The sequence below is a fragment of the Heterocephalus glaber genome, unplaced genomic scaffold (assembly GCF_053883595.1).
Source record: "Heterocephalus glaber isolate CG9 unplaced genomic scaffold, H.glaber_assembly_v1.0 deba00001608, whole genome shotgun sequence".
NCBI lineage: Eukaryota > Metazoa > Chordata > Mammalia > Rodentia > Bathyergidae > Heterocephalus > Heterocephalus glaber.
The window spans coordinates 3990666-4012749 of record NW_028258379.1 but is presented as its reverse complement, the minus strand read 5'-3'; the positions used below and the strand labels follow the sequence as shown (position 1 = coordinate 4012749).

Here is a 22084-nt window from a genome sequence, read left to right as displayed (position 1 = left end):
AACTTAGCTCCCAAGGGGTAGGGGTACAGGTGGGAGGTACAGTACAAGTGTGGGACTTGTGTATGCAAAGGAGTGGAGTAGTGCTTGTGCATCTTACTGCTGGTGCTCTAGGGAGAGCCCAGAGTGGGGTTTGGGGAGGAGGAAATGGGATGGATGGATGCTGCTGCTAAGTGAACCAAGCTGGGGGCCAGCAGGGAGAGCGACTTCTGGCCCTTGACGTTTTCCTTCCTTTTGTTCTCCATCAGAGCTATCCATTCAGCATTCGCTGATTGCAACTCGGATCTGTACTAGATTGGCACAGAAATGGAGAGCAGGCAGGGGAGAAACATCAGTCCCGTTGAGAGTCGTGGTTGGGCCATTTGTACATAAGAGATCAATTTATCCAGGTACATTTCTGAAAACTGATATATAATTACAACTACTATCAAATAAGCTACATTTTAAATCCTCAAAGGAGGAATGTTTAATAAAAGAATCCTTTGGAGACCCGGTAGTAATTACAAATCAATTGCTAATGAATCATTTTTCTGAGGCTCTCCTTCTGTTCTGGCTCCTGTTAGGCTGGAAGACACCTGCAGTGGAGCTGCTTTCATTCTGCCCTGTCTTTGGAGTCAGTGAACACTTCCAGGGATTGGAACTCTAGGTTCCCACAGACAGCATCTCTCTGATTACCAAACCTCATGACACAGATGAAAAGGACAAATGATTCTGCCTTCAAGTGGAATTTTTGTAACAAAATAAACAAACCAACAAAACAAAGCCCTTTGTGTGACACTGAAGCTTTTTTGTTCCTGTCTTGCTCACCTGTTAAATCCTGTGGTTTGGTCACAACATATGGACTCTGTCTACAAAACACTCTCAAATGCTATACCGGCACCTTGCTGCAATCTGCCAACTTGTTCCTTAGGGCTGGCTTCCCATGGTCCTGCTGCTGCTGCTGCTGCTGCTCTATTTTCCTTAACTCTGTTTTGATTGGGATCTGTTGAGAATTGTTGCCCCGGTTTCTCTTCTCTTTCTGTGCAGAGTCAGAGATTGCTGGATGTTGTTATCAGATGGAAACAAGATCAGGCTATTTTTTATTATCCAGTAGGAGCTCTGGCTACAGGGTCTGGAGCCCTGATTCTAGTTTCTATGCAGAGGACTCTAAAAGCACTGTGTTATCTTGGATAAGGCACTTGCTCTTTCTAGGTCTCAGTTTGTTCCTCTATAAAAATGAAAATTTAAACTAGAAGATTAAGAAAAGTGAGTGATACAGTGATTTAGCACTTTACAACCACAAATTACTTTTTAGATTATTTTTAGAATAATCCAAAAATTATGATGTTGTGCAGTTATTAAGGACAAAGCAGAAAAAGATGAACTTTTAATTAAATCTGCAGATAGAAATAAATGGGGATGCTCTACCAGTAATTGTGTGACTGTGTCTTAATGGAGTCCGAAAGGGTTTCCTCTTTGGGAAGTGTGAGCTAATACACCCACAGAAGAATGATCAGGAACAGGATATTTATACTAGATGGGAAATGCCGGGAAGCTGAGATGTTAAATCAATATCCAGAGGCGAGATGTGGGCAGCTGATGATGTGCAAAAGAACATATAGATTTGAAATAGTCCCTGTTAATGATGATAGAATTGTCATACATGCTAGAAGTCTAAAATAGCAATCTATGAAAAAATACATAATGAGCCTGCCTATTTGCTCACTGCTCCAGTCAATGAATGTTGGATTAGTCTAGAATCTTTTGAACACAGGTCACATAAGACTCATCAGAGAGGGGAAATTCAATTGGGTGTTTGAGGCTGGGGTGGTGGTGTGGGTTTTGCACTCCCCTTCCAGGGACATACACCCTGCTCAGCTGCAGGGAGGAAGCCCTAACCTTTGAGGACACATCCTGACTTCTGCCTGTGGCAGACTAACCACAGGGATCCAATCTGTGTCAGTCTCCTGTTGTTTAACTAAAGAGACCTCAATGCATATACAAGACATTGTAGCTATAGGCGATAAGTCTGCTTCAACAGCAGTACTTTAGATAGACATCTAGAATAGCCAGTGTCATTCATTCAACCTAGTCTCTTGATTTTTTCTTCTTCTTCTTCTTTTCTTTTTTATAAAGAATCTTAATGCATCAAGGTTTTTTTTTTTTTTTTTTTTTTTTTTTTGCTTTGTGTCAACCTATTAGGTTTGCTTAGCTGCCCAAGCCCTTGGCCGGCTGTGGAAATTTCAGAGGGGAAAAAAAGACCCTAGGTAAAGCTTGGATCCTGGTTCATTTAACTCTCTCTGGCCCTTAGTCATGAGGGAGGGATCCCAGAGGGAGACAAGGGGTGGAGGAGAAAGAGAGAGATCTCCTATGTGTAAGGCAGTGGTAGAGAAAAGGGGCAGGGGATACACATTACAAAATCAGACTCAGCGGGAGGGCAGGTTCCGAGGTGGGTGTTAGCCCAAGCCCATCCAGAGGATTCCCTCTGCTTCTAGCAACTGTGATTATTTCTGAAGCAGTTAACTGCTTCCCTGGCCTGTTCTGACCCCAGCTGAGGGGCTGGCTGCATCCACCTTAACTTTCCACGTCTCCACTCAAGACTTCGCCCGCCACCCAGCGCTGACCCTGCTGCAGTGCATTTTTGATCTCCACACCGAGTCCGCTCCACACGGTCATCTGTCCCCAACAGGCCCGGGTGGAGCCACTAGAGGACTGACTCCTGCTTCTCCAACTTGAGCGCCTACATCTACCTGGCGAGGTCGCTACAACGGAGTTCAGACTCGGGCCCCAGAGTTCCGGGTTCCCTAGCTCTGGGGTGGGGGGACCTCCAGATGTGCATTTTTAACAAGTTCTCAGGTGGTGCTGATGCTCCCACTTCGGTTCGGGCCACTTTGAGAATCAATGCCTTAGATTAAAAAAGAAGGCGTCGCGGCTTGGCCTCCCTTTATTCATTTTTTAAAAAAATTCTCGCTCCATTTGCACTTAAAGCATTCCCCCTTCTCTGTGGAAGTCCCCGGATTGTGGACTTCTTCGAACGGTGCCGCTCGTGTCCCCGGTCCTGAAGGCACTGAGGGTGCTTCGAGGCGACTCCCGCCCGGCCCCAGCCCTGCGCGGCTTCGCCCGCCCTCGCCGCCTTCACCGCTCTGCACGCCGGCGCCGCCGGTTGCCGCGCTGCCTGGCCCGCGGGCGTGAACTGCCCCTCTTCCTCTCCTGCCGTCCAGGCGAAGCTTTTCAGTAACTTTGAAGCCGAGCCCGGGCTCGCCGGCGGCCTCAGCCCTCGGGGAGCTCGGGGCACGGCCAGGCGGGCGCAGCTCTGCGCTCGGACCGCGCGCTCCGGCTGGCTCCGGGGTGCGGGGCGGCTGCTGGCGCCGGAGCCCGCAGAGGGGCGTAGCAGCGTCAGGGGGCTGCTCCGTGTCCCCGCGCGCCGCCCCTCCAGTCCCGACGCCGCGCTCAGCCTGGGCGGCTGCGGGAGCCGCATCCGCAGGAGCTGCGGATCCGGGGGCGAGGCTGCGAGTGACCCCTGCGGTCGCCCTCTCTGCGCCCGCCTCTCCCCCTCCTCTGCCCACAGTGGACCGCCCCCGGGGAGCGCGCGCCAGGACCTCGGGGGACCAGGAGAGGCCGCCGTCACCCGGCGCTCAGCTGCACAGAAGTTGGGCTGCGTCGGGCAGCTGTGATCCAGCTGGGCGACACGGGTGGGCTGGGGACCCGCAGAGGAAGGCGCGGTCCAGAGGTCTCGTGCTCTCTGAGGAGCCCTGGACGGGAGGCTTGAGGTCGTTCCTTCTCGCCCGGGAGCCCGGGGCTCGGGCCAGTGAGAGAAATGCTGAGCCCGCGCCCAGGCGACCGTCGCCGCGGCCGCAGCCCCAGCTTTAGCACCGGCGGGACAGCGACAGCGGGGGCGGCGCAGGCGCACTGTGCCCGGCGGAGCCTGCAGTTCCCGAGCCCCGTGTGCGGCACTGCCACAGTCTGGGCAGCGGCGGCCGGGGGAGCGCTACTACCATGAACTGCCTGGTGCTCCTCCCCAGAGCTGCTCATCCGGGTCGGGCTGGAGACACAGTCAGGGGACCCCGCCGCTGCCGCCGCGCCCCCTCTTCTTTCGACTCGCTCTCCTCCACCTTTTCCTCCTCTTCCTCCCGCTTCTCTTCCTGCTTCCCCCCTCCCCCGCCGCGGATCCTGGCCGCTGCTCTCCAGACCCAGGATGCCGGGGGGCAAGAGAGGACTGGTGGCACCGCAGAACACATTTTTGGAGAATATCGTCAGGCGCTCCAGTGGTAAGGAGAGTTGCCGTTCAGAGCACCCCCACCTGCACCCCGCCCTCGCGCGCCCCCCCATCCCATCCCTGTCCCGAGGAGGGGGGAGGGGGATGCAGGGCTGCTTTACCTGGGGGCTCCAGTTAGAAGCTGGACTTGACTTGGGGTAGGGGTTGGGTGGGCGGGGGTGGAAAGGAGGTGGTGGAAGAAAGTTAGTTGAAGCTCCTTCCCAGGAGAGGTATTCCCCCTCCTACCTGATCAGAGGCCGGGGAAGGGGTTGGTAGAGGGTAGGTGCATCCGGACAGACTTGGCTTTGAAGAAGGCTGTCTTTCTTCATCCTTTGTCCACATTTTTCCTTAAGTAGGCTGCGGGGACTGACCACATTCTTAGAGTTAATCTCCGGGGTTTCCTTTAGATTGGGGGTGGCTGCTTAATCAGATTTAAGTCTCTAGAAGGTTTCTCCCCCCGCCCGCCCCCCCAGTGCGCGTAGCTGAAAGGTACTCTATGTAAAGGACGGTAGTTGGAGTCTAACCTAAAAAGGAGACTCAGTTCTTGAGAAATGGGAAGGCAATTATTAGGGCCAAATTTGTATTTAAAGTTTCTGGTTTTTTATTGTTTTCACTCTAAACTGGTCTGTATGATATATTTCATTGGGCTTAGAGAGGAGAAATGTAGAAATGAATCAGTAGCTACTGTACTTTTTAATGCAACTGTAGAAAGAATTTAAAAATAGCATCCTACTTTGCTACTGGTATTAAGGTTTTCTTGCCATGAAGTGTCTTTAAAATACCATTTATACATGCATTTTTCCAACAATATATTCTGGATGGAAATGGCCATATATTTCACATTTAAAACTGTGCATATTTTGCATTTTACTGAAAACTGTATCTTTTACCTCTTTTTAATTCTTTCCTACACATTTCAGCATCATAAGCAAGATATGTTGAGTATCCTTTAAAGTTTTTCTCTTCAGAGGCCTGTTATTTTATTAGGAGGTCCTATGCTTGGAGAGAGACAGTTCTATGAGACACAGTTCTGCATATGGAATACAGTAGACATTGGAACAAAGCAGTGGAAACTCTATGCTGTGCAGTTCCATAATTTCTTTTTGATTCATTGAAACATTTACTTGGGTGCCTTTACAGCACATACTCTGTGGGTCCTTTGGATAAAAAAGTGACTAAGACACCTGGACTGTTTTCAAGAAACTCCTGCCTTATAGGCAAGATGGAAGTACACTCACATGCTAAGAAACAGTCAGACACTATACAACAATGCTTCCTCTGAGTTCGTAAATTAGATTATACTGAGTCGTAGATTAGGATCTCCTTTAAAACAAGGTTTGCAAATATTTCCCCTTAGTCTGGGACTATATGTATTAGAGTGTCCTGAAGTGTTTTTCCTAAATCTCTGACTTGGTATATGGTTTTAATTTGGGGTTTGTGACATTATTTCTTTCCCTTTGGCCAATGCCTGATATTAAACAAATCTGAAGCTTCATTGTTATGTTTAGGTTGGAAAAACAATAGCTAGTGGGGTCTGGTCTAGCATTCATTTTAATACCTGTAATATTATTAGCCATTCCAGGGTGACTTCATAGTTTTCAATTTTTATGATATAAAATATAAATTCATAACAGTAGCAATTTCAGTATTTATCCATTAACTTTCTTGTATTGATATCATGCATAGGTCTAGAATACAAGGGAATATTACTATTAAAACAATTGTGGGAGGATCAGAATCAGCTATTTGGGATAGACGAGTCTTATTTCATTTTTCTCATCCTCTTGGCTTTTTCAACTCCATGCAGTTTGGCCCATGAGAGGACTTTCCCCAGAACCCTTAGGAATAAAACCCACAGGCTCTCTGCCGCTCTGCTCAGTAGAGAGGAAGATAGTAAGAATCCCTTGATGGAAGTTTATACTATAGCATCTTTGGTTGAAACTTCTTATACAGACTATAATGATGAGCTCATTTTTAGAATATGTTTCATTTCAGATGTAGCTTGAAATTAAGATTTACCTTATGTAGCCCAGAAATACCTGCTTCTGTTGCTTCCATTGTATGTCTACCATCCAACTTAGTGAATATTTTATCTTTTGTACACTTCAGATTCATAATTGCTTCACTGGTTTCAGTGTTTCTTTCCATGTATGTGAAACTCCAAATGTGAGTGAAAAATGTATGTTTTAGCATTTGCAAATTCCACCTGTAATTGCCTGAGATAACTTTGAATAGCACTATTTAAAACCCTTGAGGTTTGTTTGAAAGGGATTGGGTATTTGAAGTTATAAGCACATCTCTAGATAAGTACTGAATAGTCTTTCACAGGAGGTACCTCAGAAATTGAGAATTATGGTATGAAGTTGATCTCCATATTCATGTGGGAATATCCCTCAGTTGTCATTTCTCTATGATTTGGCAGGGAAATTGAAAAATTCATCCTGCGAGATTGTTTAATTGAGATTAATAGAGAAAATTCCCTTCAGGATTCTCAGAGATGGATCAGGTTTGTCACACTGAAGATTTCATTAATCACTAACTTTACAACATTGGAAGGGAAGTGTTGGTAGAGCTTTAGTGAGAAAAGAAAGGAAAGGAGCCAGCACCCTCAATGGGTTTAAGACCCGAGGAAACAGAGTGGTGTTGGATTTTGACCTGTACCCCAGGCAGAGCTTTTCTTTCTGATACACCATCATTTGGGTGCTTATCGGAAGATCAGATCTTGTAGTGAGAGTCAGGCAAACATAGAAATATATATAAGCATAGATGTACAGAGGACACAGAAGCATACAGATACGTGGATGGGAACATTCAAAATCCTCTCTACTCGCTGTTTTGAAAAATTGAATCAATTGGTGTTAACCATAGTTCAGGTTAACAAATTTTTGGCTAGTAATATCAAAATATGTTATTATGAAAGGAGGGCTTGAGAACTGTGTGGTGAGGTCATTACATCTGAGCAACATCACCTAGAAGTCCCCTGCCTCAAGTGCTTACTAACTGGATCTGTGTGGAACAGTAGTAAGACATCTTCCCTTATTAGAATTTTAATTGTTTATGCAAGGTATTCATCAATATTAATTAAGTATAGGAAGCAGCAAACTTGTGTATAGAGGTTAAATGCTTGAAAGAAAGCAACTGGTTTTTAGGATGTCTAGGTGGAGTTTTAGATTCAGCAGCAAAAATGTTTCAAAGTTCTCAATCTGGCCATGTCTTTGGGCAGCGCATTTTATTCATGTATTGTCTTTGATTTTATAATGGGTAAGCACAAGTGATTGGTTTGTTTGAGAGTAAATTAAGTTGCCAGTCTGAAAAGTTACAACTATGAATTAACATCTTTTTATTGGAAATTTATTAATATTTTAAGCACTATGAAAAATTAGACCTGTTTTTCTAGTTTTATGAAAAACTAGAAGTGTTTTTCTCTTTGGAGGAGAAAAGGGCCCAGGGAAGATCAAACATAGTATTTTATAAGTCACTGATTCTCCAAGATGAGAAGCTCAGTACCCCCCATTTCCATTTTTTGGGAAATAGCTGGGTTGCACACCTGCTTACTCAGCCACTTCTTACTTATACAAAGTCCAAATTTATCTTTGTGTTGTAATTGATGTCTGTAAAAATCGAGATCTTAAAAGATTCCCAGATGAGAGAAAATGCAGAACTAGTAATTTCAAAACAAAACAAAACAAAAAAGGGAATACTCACTTTTAAGTGATTATCCAGTTTCAAACAAATTGTGAAAAGCAAGTGGATTTATTTTTCTTACAAAGTTCTTGATATATTTTTCTGGAAAGGTTTTCTGTAACATCCAAGACACTATTCAGGAAATATTGATAAAACCACATGATGTTTTGGAAGCATTGGTTCACCCACGTCTTATAATGTCCCACTTTAACATTTAAAATATCAAAGAGGTTGAAATTATACTGACCACTTCCTAAACCATATTGATAAATAAACCAGAGCGTTGCCTTTTGCTTTCAAGCCCACACTGCGTTATATAACAAAGGCAGGGCATTGCTGACCAAGGGCTGTCTACTTCAGGGCACCACTGTGGGAACTAGAAATCACCCTTTTCATTTTTCTTTCACTTGATTCTCGAAGTAGGATGTGTAAGAAATCCGTTTACTTAGTCATCTTTTCACTGACCTACTTAAATAAAACCCATATAAGCCACTATTTTTTTTTAACAGAAGGGAATAATAATGCCTAATTTAACTGATAATGATTGAGTAGATTTCCATAAAGAAATCCTTTAGGTTAATCAGTGCTTATTTTTTACTTTCTCATTGGGATCAATAGCTGTTCCCTGGCTTAGAGGAATAATGCTTCCTCATTCCCCAGTGAGCCTAGGTAAAGATTGCATGGTTCACCGAAGTTCTGTAGTTACCGCTCACCACAAGAGGTCACTATAGGTTCTGTCACAGGTGAACCAAGTCTTCAACATCTTTCCTTGGCTCTCCCCTTCCCTCCACCTCTCCAAATGAGACTGGTGGGGAGTCAGTGTGGTTAGTTGTTCTTCCTGGAAGAAAATATCTAGAATGTAAGACATACAGGGAGTTCAATAGTAAGGCACTTATTTCAGTTATTAAAATTTACTTTAACTGATGGTGACCAATGAATGAATGTGATTTTAATAAAAATATTATAATGCAATATTAATTAATAAAATATACTTTAGATCAGTTGCGCAGTTTAGCATAGTAATAAATTTTATTGTAATATGCAACTTCAGGGTCATGGTAACATATAAAAACAAGTTCTGTAGAATAATGTCACGTGCATAATGCTTCATAGTAGGAAAATCACTACATATTTCCTATTTCAACCAAAGATTTCCTCTATTTAAAGTCTTTTTATAACTTATATTACATTTGTGAGGTAGAATCAGTTTAATTTTATTGAAAGGTAGTTCACAGGTAGTTACTTTCATAGGATGTTATGTGATTCTGGTATTTTGATGTTATCCAAATATTAAAAACACAAAGCTAAAACAAATTGCCCTTAAAGTTCTCCAGATTATTAGACTCTGAAAGACATGTAATTGGGAATGTATTACTTTAAGAAGTTTTGTTTCCTATTAGTTAGTGAATCTGAATTTGGATTTGAGGGATTTTTTTGGTTGGATTGGTAACCATAGGTTGAGAGATACATGCTTTGGTATGTCCCATAAAAAATCAGTTTTAATGGGAAAATTAACATGTGTCATATACTACTTTTATGAATAAAAGGGATGTGTGGCAAAATCAAATAAAAAAGAGAAACAAGTTCAAAACCAGAAGCAGTTGTGGAAATTGATATCAAAGAAAGTACTAGTGTCGGTGCACTCCAAGAAATGAACATTTTAAAACACATTTCTCTTTTTTTAAAACACAGTTCTTTCCCAGGAGCAGAGGAGAACTTAGAAAAATCCTCAGCACATTCCCTAAATATTTTCGCGAAAAATACTTGGTGTGATTTTTTTGAAAATTAGAAATGACTAAAAAAATCATTTAAATATTCTTATTTTATATAATACAGAAGTTAGTATTGGGAAGGATGAGTCCATATTTGAGAACATGAAAGTAGTGATAATTATCATCATGTAAATCAGTGTACATTTTAGATATTTTTTTAGTATTTGATTACATGTGCATACTATTACCTAATAAAGTGATACATTTGTATACAGTCTAGATAGTAGTTTTTGATATATTATTTTCACATGGAAAAAGATAGGAAGATTAATGGGCACAATAATTTAGAAAGGAAGAGTATTCATAAAGTTATTGAAATTTTACTGAAAATGGATTTCTTGCTCTTTTTGGATATGGTTCAGTCAGAAAAATAGAACTATTAACTACAAAGTCCTCTGGGCTTGAGAGATCATCGATTCAAGATCTAAGCTTAGGTATACAATCCTGACAGTTTCTAGACATAAAGACATATAACTGGCAAGATATGAAAAATGAGACATATGAACTAAGCTTGTTGAGGATATGAGCCATACTTTATTAGTATGTTTATATTCTCCATGGTACAGAGCATATCGTGGTAACTACTCGTTGAATAAGTGCTTTTCTGATTTTGTCTCCTAAAATAATCAACTTCATAATGACTTTTTTCCTGAAAAATGTTGATTACATCTATTAAGTAAGCTTGTATAAGTAATTGCATAGCTTAAAATGTGAAGGTAATCAATGTGTGTGCCAGAAAATAGGAATCACACTGTATGGGGCAAATCAGTTGGCACTCAAAAGAGTGGGAGAGGTAAACATAGAAGGAGTGCTGTGTTCATCTCCTATTCCAGCTTGATATACAGCTGAAACATTTTCTACCGTGTTTTTGTTTTGTCTCTAAGGACTTAAATGCTAGACCCTTTTATAAAAGAAATAACTGCCTACAAATTTTTAGATTCTAATTAAATTATTTTTTTAACAACTTTGCAGTTAGAGGTTATTGATGGTGAATTTTTATCCCAGTGAATCACTCCTTGCCTGTTTGTGTGTCTTCTGAGAGTTCTGCCTAGGATAAGGCAGTCCAGCAGGCTAGCCTCTGATTCCCAATTTGAACCAAAAATTGATCTAACACTTAGATTGTGGGGAAAAATTAATCTTTGTCCTGATCTTTTCTGCAAGACTTTTTTTTATTATCTTCAGGCATCTTTTTTAAATTGGGAGTAAATTAAAGCACAAGTTTATTTGCATATATTTACAGCACTATAAATTAGAGAAATTCTGCCTTGACATTTAAAGTTCTCTGGAAAAGTTCCCTAAAAACAGTTACCACCCTGTTGCTCGACCCTCATGCCCTTTATCGTTCATTATTATTAATACAACAAAATTTTATTGAGTGCCTACTCTGTGCTAGGCACTGATCTACCATTGGAGTTGCATAGTAAACACAATGACGAGATGTTTCTCCTTTTTTCTTTCTTACTTTTTCTCAGAGGGGCTGTGTGTAGAGGAGGTCTGCTTTACAGTCTTGGCTCTGATTATTGCTAACTCTGTGACTCACTTTAACTGTACCTAGTGTCCTTCTCTGTAAAATACAAGTAATAATGCTACCTAACTTCTGTGGTCAGAGTGAGGATTAAATAAGGTAATCAGTGCAAAGTGCAGAAAGTAGTGCCTGCCATATAACAAACACCACATCCATGCTATTAGTCATTATTTAGTTGTTTAAAGATTTGAATGCACCTTTGTGACTGATGCCTTATACTTTAAGTCAACATTTCCTTTTATCCTTCTGCAACTAATTGTTGGCTAATCCATAATGGTGAAACTTCCTAGAAAATTACACATGAACATTCTTTTTGAAAATCCAAAGTCCTTTTCTTTAGATTCTTATGGCTTTGTAGGATTTGAGACTATATTCCCTCCTCTCTCCATACACAGATTCATCTGATACTTTTCCTGATTTTACATGTTCTCCTGTCTTTCTCCCCCTGGATTCTCCATTTTTCTTCTCTCCTTCCTGTCCCTTCCCTCCCCCTTCTTGCTCTCCTGAAGACGGACTTGCCACTCAGATCCTTCCTTTCTCTCTCCTTCTTTCGTCTTTACCCAGCTTTTCAGAGCAAACTTCTCTTTTGCCATAATTTAAACTTTGTCTTCTCTATGCCCTGGTACTGTGTTTGTAGTGGAAATAGGAAATTTCTCTTTTTGTTCTTCTCACAAGTTATCTAAAATTCAGGCTGGCTAGAACTGAATTTATTTGCTTTTGGCCTCAAACAAATTGATTTTCTTTCGTAGTTTCTCATGTTTATCCATGGCACCTTTAATATTTTTGTCTTTCAGTATAAATCATAGGTCATCTTTGATTTCCCAGTTGGTATAGCATTAGTCTTACTTCTCAACCAGATTATCAACCTTAGGGGCAAGAAATTTATCGTCTATTTCTTTTGTACCTTCTTGAAAAGTGCTGTGTGTGGAGTAGCTGAATTCATGTGTATTCTCTATACTGACTCATCTTAGAGCAGGAAACATGTCCATAACTGACCTCATATGCAGCCCATGTAGATAAATATATTGGACCGAAGAAAGAACTACAAGAGCTGTCTCATTAGCTGAGCACAGATAGAAAGGATTTCCAAGTGTGAGGGATGACTGTGGGAGAGTCTCTTTACTCATTCCTAAAGCAGCCTCTCTCCCCTGAAGCAGTGATACCCAAGGCAGCTAGTAGTCTTCCTGAATCATCCCTGATCTGGCTCGTCCTCACATGCAGTGAAACAGGGCCTCTCCAGGTTTATAGCACTTCCCTGTAGGGTCTCTGGAAGGATCCAGTGAAGCCACAAATCTCTCAGATCTATGCTATGTCTCACCATAGTATGGATTTAATTACTTTTTCACATTTTCTCTTAATAAGGCAAGGTAAGAGTGACTTTCTTTTTTTTTTTTTTAACTCGAAGAAAGTACAATGATGAAGTAGTTGAGACTTTCCTAAGTCATAAGCTGAGCTTAAAAGTATTTGGTTTACTTTATCAAGGGCTTACTAATTTAGAGAAAACCCCCAATCTAAAACCAAATGAACAAACCACTCATTCCTGCCTACCTTCTCTGACCCCCTCTTCCCCAAACCCCTCTTGTTTAGAGCAAAGGAGACATCAGTGTTGTTGACCTAAGCACCTGCCATTCTTTGAGAAGCAACAAAACAAAACAAAACAAAACAAAAACCAGCAAAAAGGTCAGTCTCTTTTTGTAACTGGCCCAGTGAAAGTTAGCCCAAGGAGAAAAATGAACTGAACTTGTAGATCTACGTCATTTCCTCAGTTAGCTCCTGTTGCATAGATAGTAGAAATTTAAAAAAGGACAAAGCTTTAGAAAATTAATTGGATTGTAATAGATTCAGAAAAGCCTCTCTTCTGTTTTTCTGCCATGTGTGCAGGTTAGATCAGTCTTTTTATTGAAGTTCTTCACTAGTTACTTGCCATTAATGTTTGATTGCCTTAAAAAGGTTAACTTAAAAAAATGTATAATCCTTTCAGAACAGATGTGATTGCAAAAACATTTAGTTTTTTTTTCCAGGATTTAAAATGATCCCCGAAGAGTAGATACATAATACTTTTGGGGAGATAGAAACATCTTAACTGGTTAAGTTTTGTTTCCCAAGACTATGTAACTAGTTTATGCCCAGAGGCTTTAGGTATTTTAAGAAATTTTATTGTAATGAAATTCAATAAAAATTTGCCATTATCTACATCCAGGTAAATGTTTTCTGTTTTCTTATGAGTATGTGACTCATATAGGCCAATTTTGCAATTATATTTTGCTCTAATGATTCTGATCAATATCCTTTGTAGAAATCCATCTTCTCTTGAACAAAGTGCCAGCTATTAAAAGTAGAAACCCAATCATTGAAGTCTTTTTTTGTGTGGAGAAAATGTTTTTGGAAACAAAATTTATATTGTTTCTGCCATTAGAATTTCAGCAGTAGATGTTAAGGTGTCTCGTGGATTCTGAACCACTTTGGCTAAATGGAGAAATGATGAAGTTGATGTCATCAAAGAAACACAGAAACTTAAAAATGTACCTTTGATCTTGAAGGAGATGAAAAGTGGAGGCATATTTTTATCTTTGATGACAGCTGAACAAGTTTGAATAAATTAACAGATATTTTTTGCATATTTCAAACTCCCACAGTGATGGTCTGCTTAATGTTGCCAATATTATTATATAATAATTAGTCTCATCATGGAAGGTACAAAGTGCATATGCATATGTAGTTGCTTTCTTGTTCTAGAACTACAGGATAAAGGTGTGTTTTTTAAGGACATGAAAATGACCAGGCTTACATTTTGTTACTGAGACAGAAATGGGCAATGTACATACCAGAAATTAGCATTGTGCATGTAGATATGACATACAAATTGTTTATGCTTTTGTTTAGCCATCTGTACTAAGATTTTATTTAACCCAAATAAAATGTGTTGTGTATGCTTCAGGGTTTATTCTGTTATTGTTATATGAAATTTATATGTATCTGTAGCTATCATTCATTGAGAAGACAAATTTAAAAATGTAATAATATAGACTCTGACTTACAAGTTTCCAGAAGCCAATTTAAAGTGCAGGGTAATTTGCTTAGGAACACCAATTTTTTGTTTTTCATTTTAAAAAATAGTATCAGTTCTTGAAGAAATGTATCTGGCTTAGTCCTTATCTGTAGTCTTGACAGTATCTAAGGATCGCTTTGAAATTGTTTATTGACTATATAACTGTAAATAGGATCAGCATTTTTGATTTGATTTGGTTACTCAACAAACCTTTGTGGGTACATTGTGATGAATACATTTATGTATCTCTGACTTCATGTGTCTTAAATTCTGGTAGGGGAGACAGGTATTCAACAAATCAAGATCAAATACATAATTAGAAGTTGTGGCAAGCATTTTGAAGGAAGAGGAGAGGGTGCTATGATCATGTGTAGCAGGGACTAATTTTGATTGAAAGTAATGTTAGGGAAGCCTTTCTAAGGAAGTAGTGTTAAATTAATACCTAAAGGAAGGGGCACTGAGGTAAGAGGGCAGACTATTTCAGGGGAAGAGAAAACATGTGCAGCCCTAGAGAGAGAAAAAGAAAGTGAATAGTTAGGTTTGTGAACCTTCAAGACAGATATTGGCATTACAGTGGACAAAAAGAGGAAGAAGTAACTGTCAGGGTCCTACCTATTAAGGGAAGGACTTTGCATTATTTTCCAAGTGCACTTGGCAAATCTCCTGGTCACAGTGGTTTCTTGATTAAGGATTGCAGGGAGAAGGAGTGAAAGTGGGAGACCATCTACAAGACTGTTGGAATCATCCAGGCAAGAGATGATGGTGGCTTGGCTGGGGATAGTGACAGCAGCGATGGAGAGATCTGGGCATATCTGACATGTTTATGGAATCATTAGGATTTGGTAATGAATTGGATGGCATGAAGAGGACATGTGAAGGGTGACTCCCAGAGTTTTGACTTCATTGTCTGGGTGTAGTGGGAGGTAGAGAAGTTTTCCTTGAGATGGGGGGAACTTGGAGATGGCCATATTTGGAGTATCACTTTGTCATCTAGTCTGCTTTTCATTCCTTTGAAGAAAGGAAGAGGTCAGTCAGAGGGAATCCAGCTCAGCATTGCTGTTTATAGGTATGATTTCTGCATTCCACTGGTGGAATTTAGAAGAGAGCTATCATAGGTTGGTAATCAGTTTAGTCTGGTTTTTCTTGTGTATTAGAAACATGTAGCTTCAGATTTTAATAAGAGACTAATTCAGATGAGAAACAAAGTAAACTTTGGAGTAAAACCAAAATCCCAAGCCAAACCTGATTTTATACAGTGGTACCCTGGTACTCATCATTAATTGGTTCTGGGGGGTGTGATAAATACTAAAAATGATGAGTACTAAACAAACTGTTTTGCTGGAAAGGGTAATGAGTCATGAAGCAGTCAACACTAACAAGTTCTAGCTTGCACTTCGAGTACTAAATACTTTTTGTGTCAAAGTGTATGAACTACCAAACTCAAGGAGTTTCAGAGGAGTACTAAGGTCTGTCTGTAATGAATATTTGACAGCATCACTGAAAAGAGTTCTTTAACCAGTCCCTTTTAGAAGAAGTAAGATATTGCTTTATGGATTTTATTTCATTAATTTTAAGATTTATATTTACCTTCCTAGTTATAAATTTTTGAAATATGTGTTGAGTTCTTTAGAATTAGAGGATTTGGGGGAGTTACAGGATGTGAATGCTTGTGGTTCTTGGTCCTTTATGGGGGACTGGGAAGAATATCTGTAAAGAACCCTAAGCTGGGGCTTCTTTCTAGACTTCTGCCTGCACTTTGTCTCCACTGGAGGACTCTGCCCAGGGTCTGAGAACTTTCAGAACGAGAGTGATGATTTCTGGGAGGTGTGCTTCTCCAAAGTTAGGGCTGCAGGGAAAATCCAGTTCACTTTCCTTAGATGGTGCTAGACCTTTGCAGAATCATACATTGATGAAAGGGCTTCCTTCTTTTTGCGAAGTCCTTTGGTTTCCCACTTCCTCTCCATGTCTTCTCTCTTCCTTACTCCTCTAAAATTCCTTTGTGTGTCTTATCACTTCCTAAAATATCTTAAAACTTTTGCTAATGCTCTGAAATACTTCTCTTTAGGGTAATTTTCATAAAAAGTTGGGAAAAAGAGCAGAGGCTTAAGTCTGCAAAGATGTGTTCCATCATTGTTTTTCTACATGTATCTCTTAAAATAATTTGTGTGTATATAAATTATATAACATGATATTTTGATATAATATATAATGAATTTATTAGTATAGTCACAAAAAACCTACCCATCACCTCCCACAGTTACCTTATTTTTTCCTTTGTGCTAAGAGCTAAAGTCTCTCAGCAATTTTCAGTATATGATAAAATATTATTAATGATAGTTTGCTTGTACAATAGATCTCTAGACTTAATTCATCCTGCAATACTGAAAATTTGTACCTTTTGGCCTACTTCTCTCCTTTTACTTCTCTTCCTTGTCCCTATTGCTAATGCCCTGTAATTTCTGAATCCAACAAAGGTATCATTTTCATGATTCAAAACAATAAAAAAACCCCAATCTAATCATGTTGGGACGGCTTAAGAAGAACATTTTTTTCTCCTCTCCAGAACTGCTGTAGAAAGGAAAGAAACCAACATGATTTTATGGTATTTTCATAAAGAGAGACTATAAGCTCTCTTCTCTAGGAAAGTTTTGTTAGCCTGGGTTACTGATCTCCTGATTTATTCTTGGTCTCCTTTAGGAATGGGATTAATACACAGTAATATTCATCTAAATAGAATCATTTTCCTCTTACCTCAAGAAATTATTCTGTAAAGAGGAAGTGCCTCCTTATACTAAAACAAAACTAGAGAAAACAAAAACATAGAAATCAGTATAGAAATATTGTGTGATAAAATAGAAAATCTTACACAGTGAGGCCTGGTTCTGTCTTTTCCCTCACCAGATGCCTTTTTTCTACATTCACCAGCAGAGTCCTTTAAATTTGCTGGTTTGCTTTTCCTTCTGCAAAAAGGAAAAGGTGCACAAGATGAATGCATTCATACAGTCGGGAATCACGGGAAGATCTTGTTAAAATAGAATTTCTGATCCAGAAAGTCTTGGATGGGTCCCAGATTCTGCATTGCTTATCAACTCTCCCATGATGCTAGTGCACACCCTATGGAGCAAGGTACCAGATCACAGGGTCCTAAACTTGGTTGAGCATGAGCCTTACCTCTATGGTTGTATTTTTGTATTCTATGCTGAGGGAGTCAAGTCAGTGCATCTGCATTAGAATTTAGCAATGTCTATTTTTGACACTTGTGACAAGATTGTATTGCAGTTGCCAGCATTTAAGAATTATTGCACTTAGATTAGTGCTTCTCCACCCTGGCTGCATAGTAGAACCACCTGAGAAGATTTAAATATAAATGCTAATACTCAGATCCCAGTCCAGACCAATTTAAACAGAATCTTTGGTGTGTGGGGACTGGGCTGGGTAAGTTTGTACCGCACTCCTATTTCCCTCAACCTCCTCTCAAGCAAATGTGCAATCAAGATTTAGAAATACCAGTGATGATCCCTAGGGGGCCATATTAAGAAGCTTTATTCTTAATTGATAGATCGTAATCGCAAATACTTAAGGGGCCCAACATAATGTTCTGATACATGTATACATTGTGGAATGATTAATTTGGGCTAATTAGCATATCCATTGTCTCAGTTATTTGTCATTTCTTTGTGGTAAGAACATTTAACATCTTTTTTAAGCAATTTTGGAATACACAATACATTATTATTAACCATGGCCACCTTGCTCTGTAATACAACCCAGAACTCATTCCTTCTAACAGTAAGTTATACTTATTGGTCAGTTGCCACTTTCTTCACCCAGGCCTTCTCTCCAGCCTCTGATAACCACCGTTCCATGCTACGCTTCTGTGTATACCCTCTTTTTAAAGTTTTTCAAATGACACTATAGGACCAAGTTGAATTAAGGGCCTATGATTTGGTTTTTAACTTTCTAAACCTTGAGGAAAAAGTACTTGTTTTATTTCATAAAGGATACCAAAGGGTCTGGAAAGAATACAATGTTTTCAAGCCTAAGTCTCTTGCAAAGATCTATCCAAGAATTGAATTTGCTGATGTGTGGAAGTATTACTTCTGAAATCCTATTGCCTGGTTAGTAGAATGCTCTGTATTAGTCTGATTTACATTTCTGAGACAAAATACCTGACATATACACTTTAAAAAAGAAAGTTTATTTTGGCTCATGGTTTCAGAGGTTTCAGTCCATGGTCAACTGGCTCTAAGGCAGAAACATCATGGTAGAAAGATGTGGCAGAGGAAAGCTGCTAAACTCATAGCATTTGGAAAGCAGAGGGCAGGGAAGAGCCTGAGAGAAGGGACCAGGGCCCAGATATAGCCCCCAAGGTCATGCCCCTGATGACCCAACAAGACACGCGAAGTGTGCTTCACAGATCTCCCAGGTATCTCTCAAGCTAATCAAGCTGATGATCAAGATTAACCATCACATACCCTGACTCTTAGACACTTCATAGAAAATGATATTGTATATTTGAAACATTAGAGATTAAATGTTTGTCAGTATCTACCAGGAGAGCGTGAATAGCAGTTTTCTAGAATTTATGGCTCTGTGTGTACTAGGAGAGTAAGGACAAATTAGAACCAGTTTCCTTGGCAAGACTGGTTGATGTAGACGGCGATAATCATGGAGTATTCAGCGAGTAGTTTCCTTAACAGCTTCATGTTTCTAAAACTTCTTGACTGTTTCAATTTTAGATTTGTAATTCATCTACTTTGTAGAGAAGTTATTCTTCTGTAACCATATTTCTTTTCCCTAACATGTTTTAAAGCTGAAGGAAATTAAAATTTTCTGGAAGCAATTTTAATTAATTTGCTATCTTGTTCTTAATATTTATTCATATCAGATTTCTCATTTGTTGAAACAAGAAATTTTATGACTGCAGGGAAAGGGAACCGTTACATGAATATTTCATATACACATAGAATGTTTCAATTAACACATAGACATATTTACAAAAAAGATTATGGATATTTTAATGTTTGGCAGTTTCTATCTAATTTAGTGTTATTTAAAAAAATCTCTTTTTCTTATTTCTCATTTTAAAAATATTTTGTCCTATAGCTCTCACTAATAAATATAATTTTATAGGTTTTGGTTTGTAAGGACAACATTAAAAATGTTTTTCTGGGTTCTTTTCTTGCATACACATATCTTACACACATCACAAGATCTCTTTGCATGTTTGTCACAGTTGTAAAAAAATTATTTGTAATGTACAATATTTTATGAAGACTTTTTGTTTCGACAGTTTGCGAAGACTTTGCTCATGTTATTCATTATTTAACATCCATAATTACCTAGAGTGGTGGTAATCACTATCACTAGTTTGTCTTTGAGGAAAACAATGATTTAATTAAAAGTTCCTTGGGGTTGTGTACAGTTATTCTCTTGACAGCATTAAGAAGGGATCCAGGTGCTGAAAGAATATTTGAGACAGGGCTTTAGGTAGTATTTTCACTGTTACGAACATTTACCTTTTGATGACTTTTTCTTTCTTTCTTTTTTTTTCCAGTACTGGGGATTGAACTCAGGATCTTGTGCTTGCCAGGCAGGTGCGGTGACTGAGCTAAATCCCTGGCCCAGTTGATGACTTCTTATATTACTAATATAAGTTAATTTACTCAAACATGATTTTACAAAACATTCAGAATTGATAGAAGCAGTCCTCCATAAGCCCAGGTTCAATGTTACTAAAGTGTAATTGGTAAAGCCTTGAGCAAGGGCTAGGGAGCACATAGTCCCACTGCTTCATTCTTTTTATTAGTATGTGTTTTTGATACATAATGATGCATTCCTCACGGGAGTTGGTATATATATATATATCTCATATCTTAGTCCTTTTTAGTACACCTTTCCCTCCCCTCCTTCCCTTCTCCTTCCATCCTTAGATCCCCTTCCCATCTGCAAAATATATATCTCCCTATTTTCTATCATATGTCTCATGTTTTGGTCTTTAAATTATTTATATTTTGTGCTTTGTATATGAGAAGTCATTCGCTATTTAAGCTCATGTGTCTGATTTATTTCAATTAACATTATGGTACATCCGTTTTCCTACAGATGACTCAAATTTTTCCTTTTATTGCTGAGTGGTACTTTACTGTGTATAAATACCACATTTTCATTGTCCTTTTATCTGTTGATGGACATATAGGCTATTTGCAAACTTTAGCTATTGTGAATTGTGCTGCTTTATACATGGGTATGCATGTATCACTGTAACATGATGTCTTTAACTCTTTTGGGAAGATACCCAGTAGGAGTAGAGCTGAATCAAGTGGAATTTCTAGTTTTAGTTTTTTGAGGAATCTCTATACTGATTTCCATAGTGATTGTACTAGTTTACATTCATATCACCAGCAATTGTTATTATTTGATTTCTTGATAATAGCCATTCTTATTGGAGTAAGATGGAATGTCAGTGTTGTTTTGATTTGCATTTCTCTAATGGTCAGAAATGCTGAGCATTTTTTCATGTGCTTACTGGCCATTTGTACTTTTTCTGAGAAGTGTCTACTCATTTCACATACCCATTTTTAAATTTGGCCTTATTTTGGAGCATCTAATTTCTATGAGTTTTGTTTTTCTAGCTGGCAAAATATTTTTCTCATTCTGTAGGTTGTCTCTTCACACTTTTCATTGTTTCCTTTGCTTTGTAGAAACTTCTTAATTTGATAGAATTTGCTTTGTTGATTTTTGGATGTTATTTCTTGTACAATTAAGGTTCTGCTCATAAACTCCTTGCCTATGTCTATGCTTTCAAGGGTTTTGCCTATTTTTATCTTCTAGCAGATTGTTTCTATTTTAATATCTAGTTCTTTAATCCATTTTGATTTCAGTTTAATACAGGGTGAGAGATTCAGGTCTAGATTCATTGCTCTGCATGTGGATAACCAGCTTTCCAAGCACCGTTTGTTAAAGAGGCTTTTCCCCAAGGTATTTTTGACCTCTTTGTCAAAAATTAGATATCTGAGTGTGTTTTGGTTGTGTCTGCATTCTCTGTTCTGTTCCACTGATTCACATGTTAGTTTATGTGTCATTGCTGTGCAGTTTTTATCACTGTAGCTTTGTAATGTAACTTGAAATCCAAGACTGCAGTGCCTCGCACTTTGCTCTTGTTGCCCAGGTTTACTTTTGCTATTCTGGGCCTTTTCTAGTTCTGCATGTAGTTCAGGAGTCTTTTTTTTTTTTTTTCTAGTTCTGTGATGAGTGTTTATATTTAGATTGAGATTGCATTAAATCTATGTATCATTTTTGGTAATATGGCCATTTTGGTAGTATTTGTTCTGCCTATCTAGAATTAGGGACTGTCTTTCCATTTTCTGATGTTCTCTTCAATTTCTTTTCACAGAGCAATGTATTTCGCAGAGGTCTTTCACTTCCTTGGTTAGGTTACTTTTAGGTATGCAAGTTTTTTGAAGCTATTGTGAATGGAATTGTTTTCCTAATTTCTTTCTCACTGAGTTCATTATTGGTGTACAGGAACACTATTGATTTTTGTGTGTTTATTCTGTATCATGCTTCTTTGGTGAATTTGTTTATCATTTCCTGGTGTCTTTTGGTAGAGTTTCTGGGTGTTACATGTAAAGGATCATGCCATCTGTGAATAAGGGTAGTTTGACTTCTTCCTTTCCTTTTATTTTTTTCTTTTGCCTCATTGCTCTGGCTACAGTTTTGAGTACTATTTTGAACAGGAGTGGGGAGAGTAGACACCTTTTTTTTGCTCCTGATGTTAGAGGAAAAGCTTTCAGTTTTTTCTATTTAGTATGTTGACAGTG

The 22084-nt window shown here is 39.1% G+C and overlaps 1 protein-coding gene across 1 annotated transcript in view; it reads left to right on the top strand.

Annotated features, from left to right (window-relative positions):
* Nucleotides 1-3841: 3841 nt before the first annotated feature.
* Kcnh5 (potassium voltage-gated channel subfamily H member 5) overlaps nucleotides 3842-22084 on the top strand; it is a 393245-nt gene continuing 375002 nt past the window's right edge. Inside the window, exon 1 of the mRNA XM_004837427.3 lies at nucleotides 3842-4244. Within this exon, the coding sequence (XP_004837484.1) occupies nucleotides 4172-4244 (73 nt within the window). The 5' untranslated portion in view covers nucleotides 3842-4171. The remainder of the gene's footprint in view (nucleotides 4245-22084) is intronic.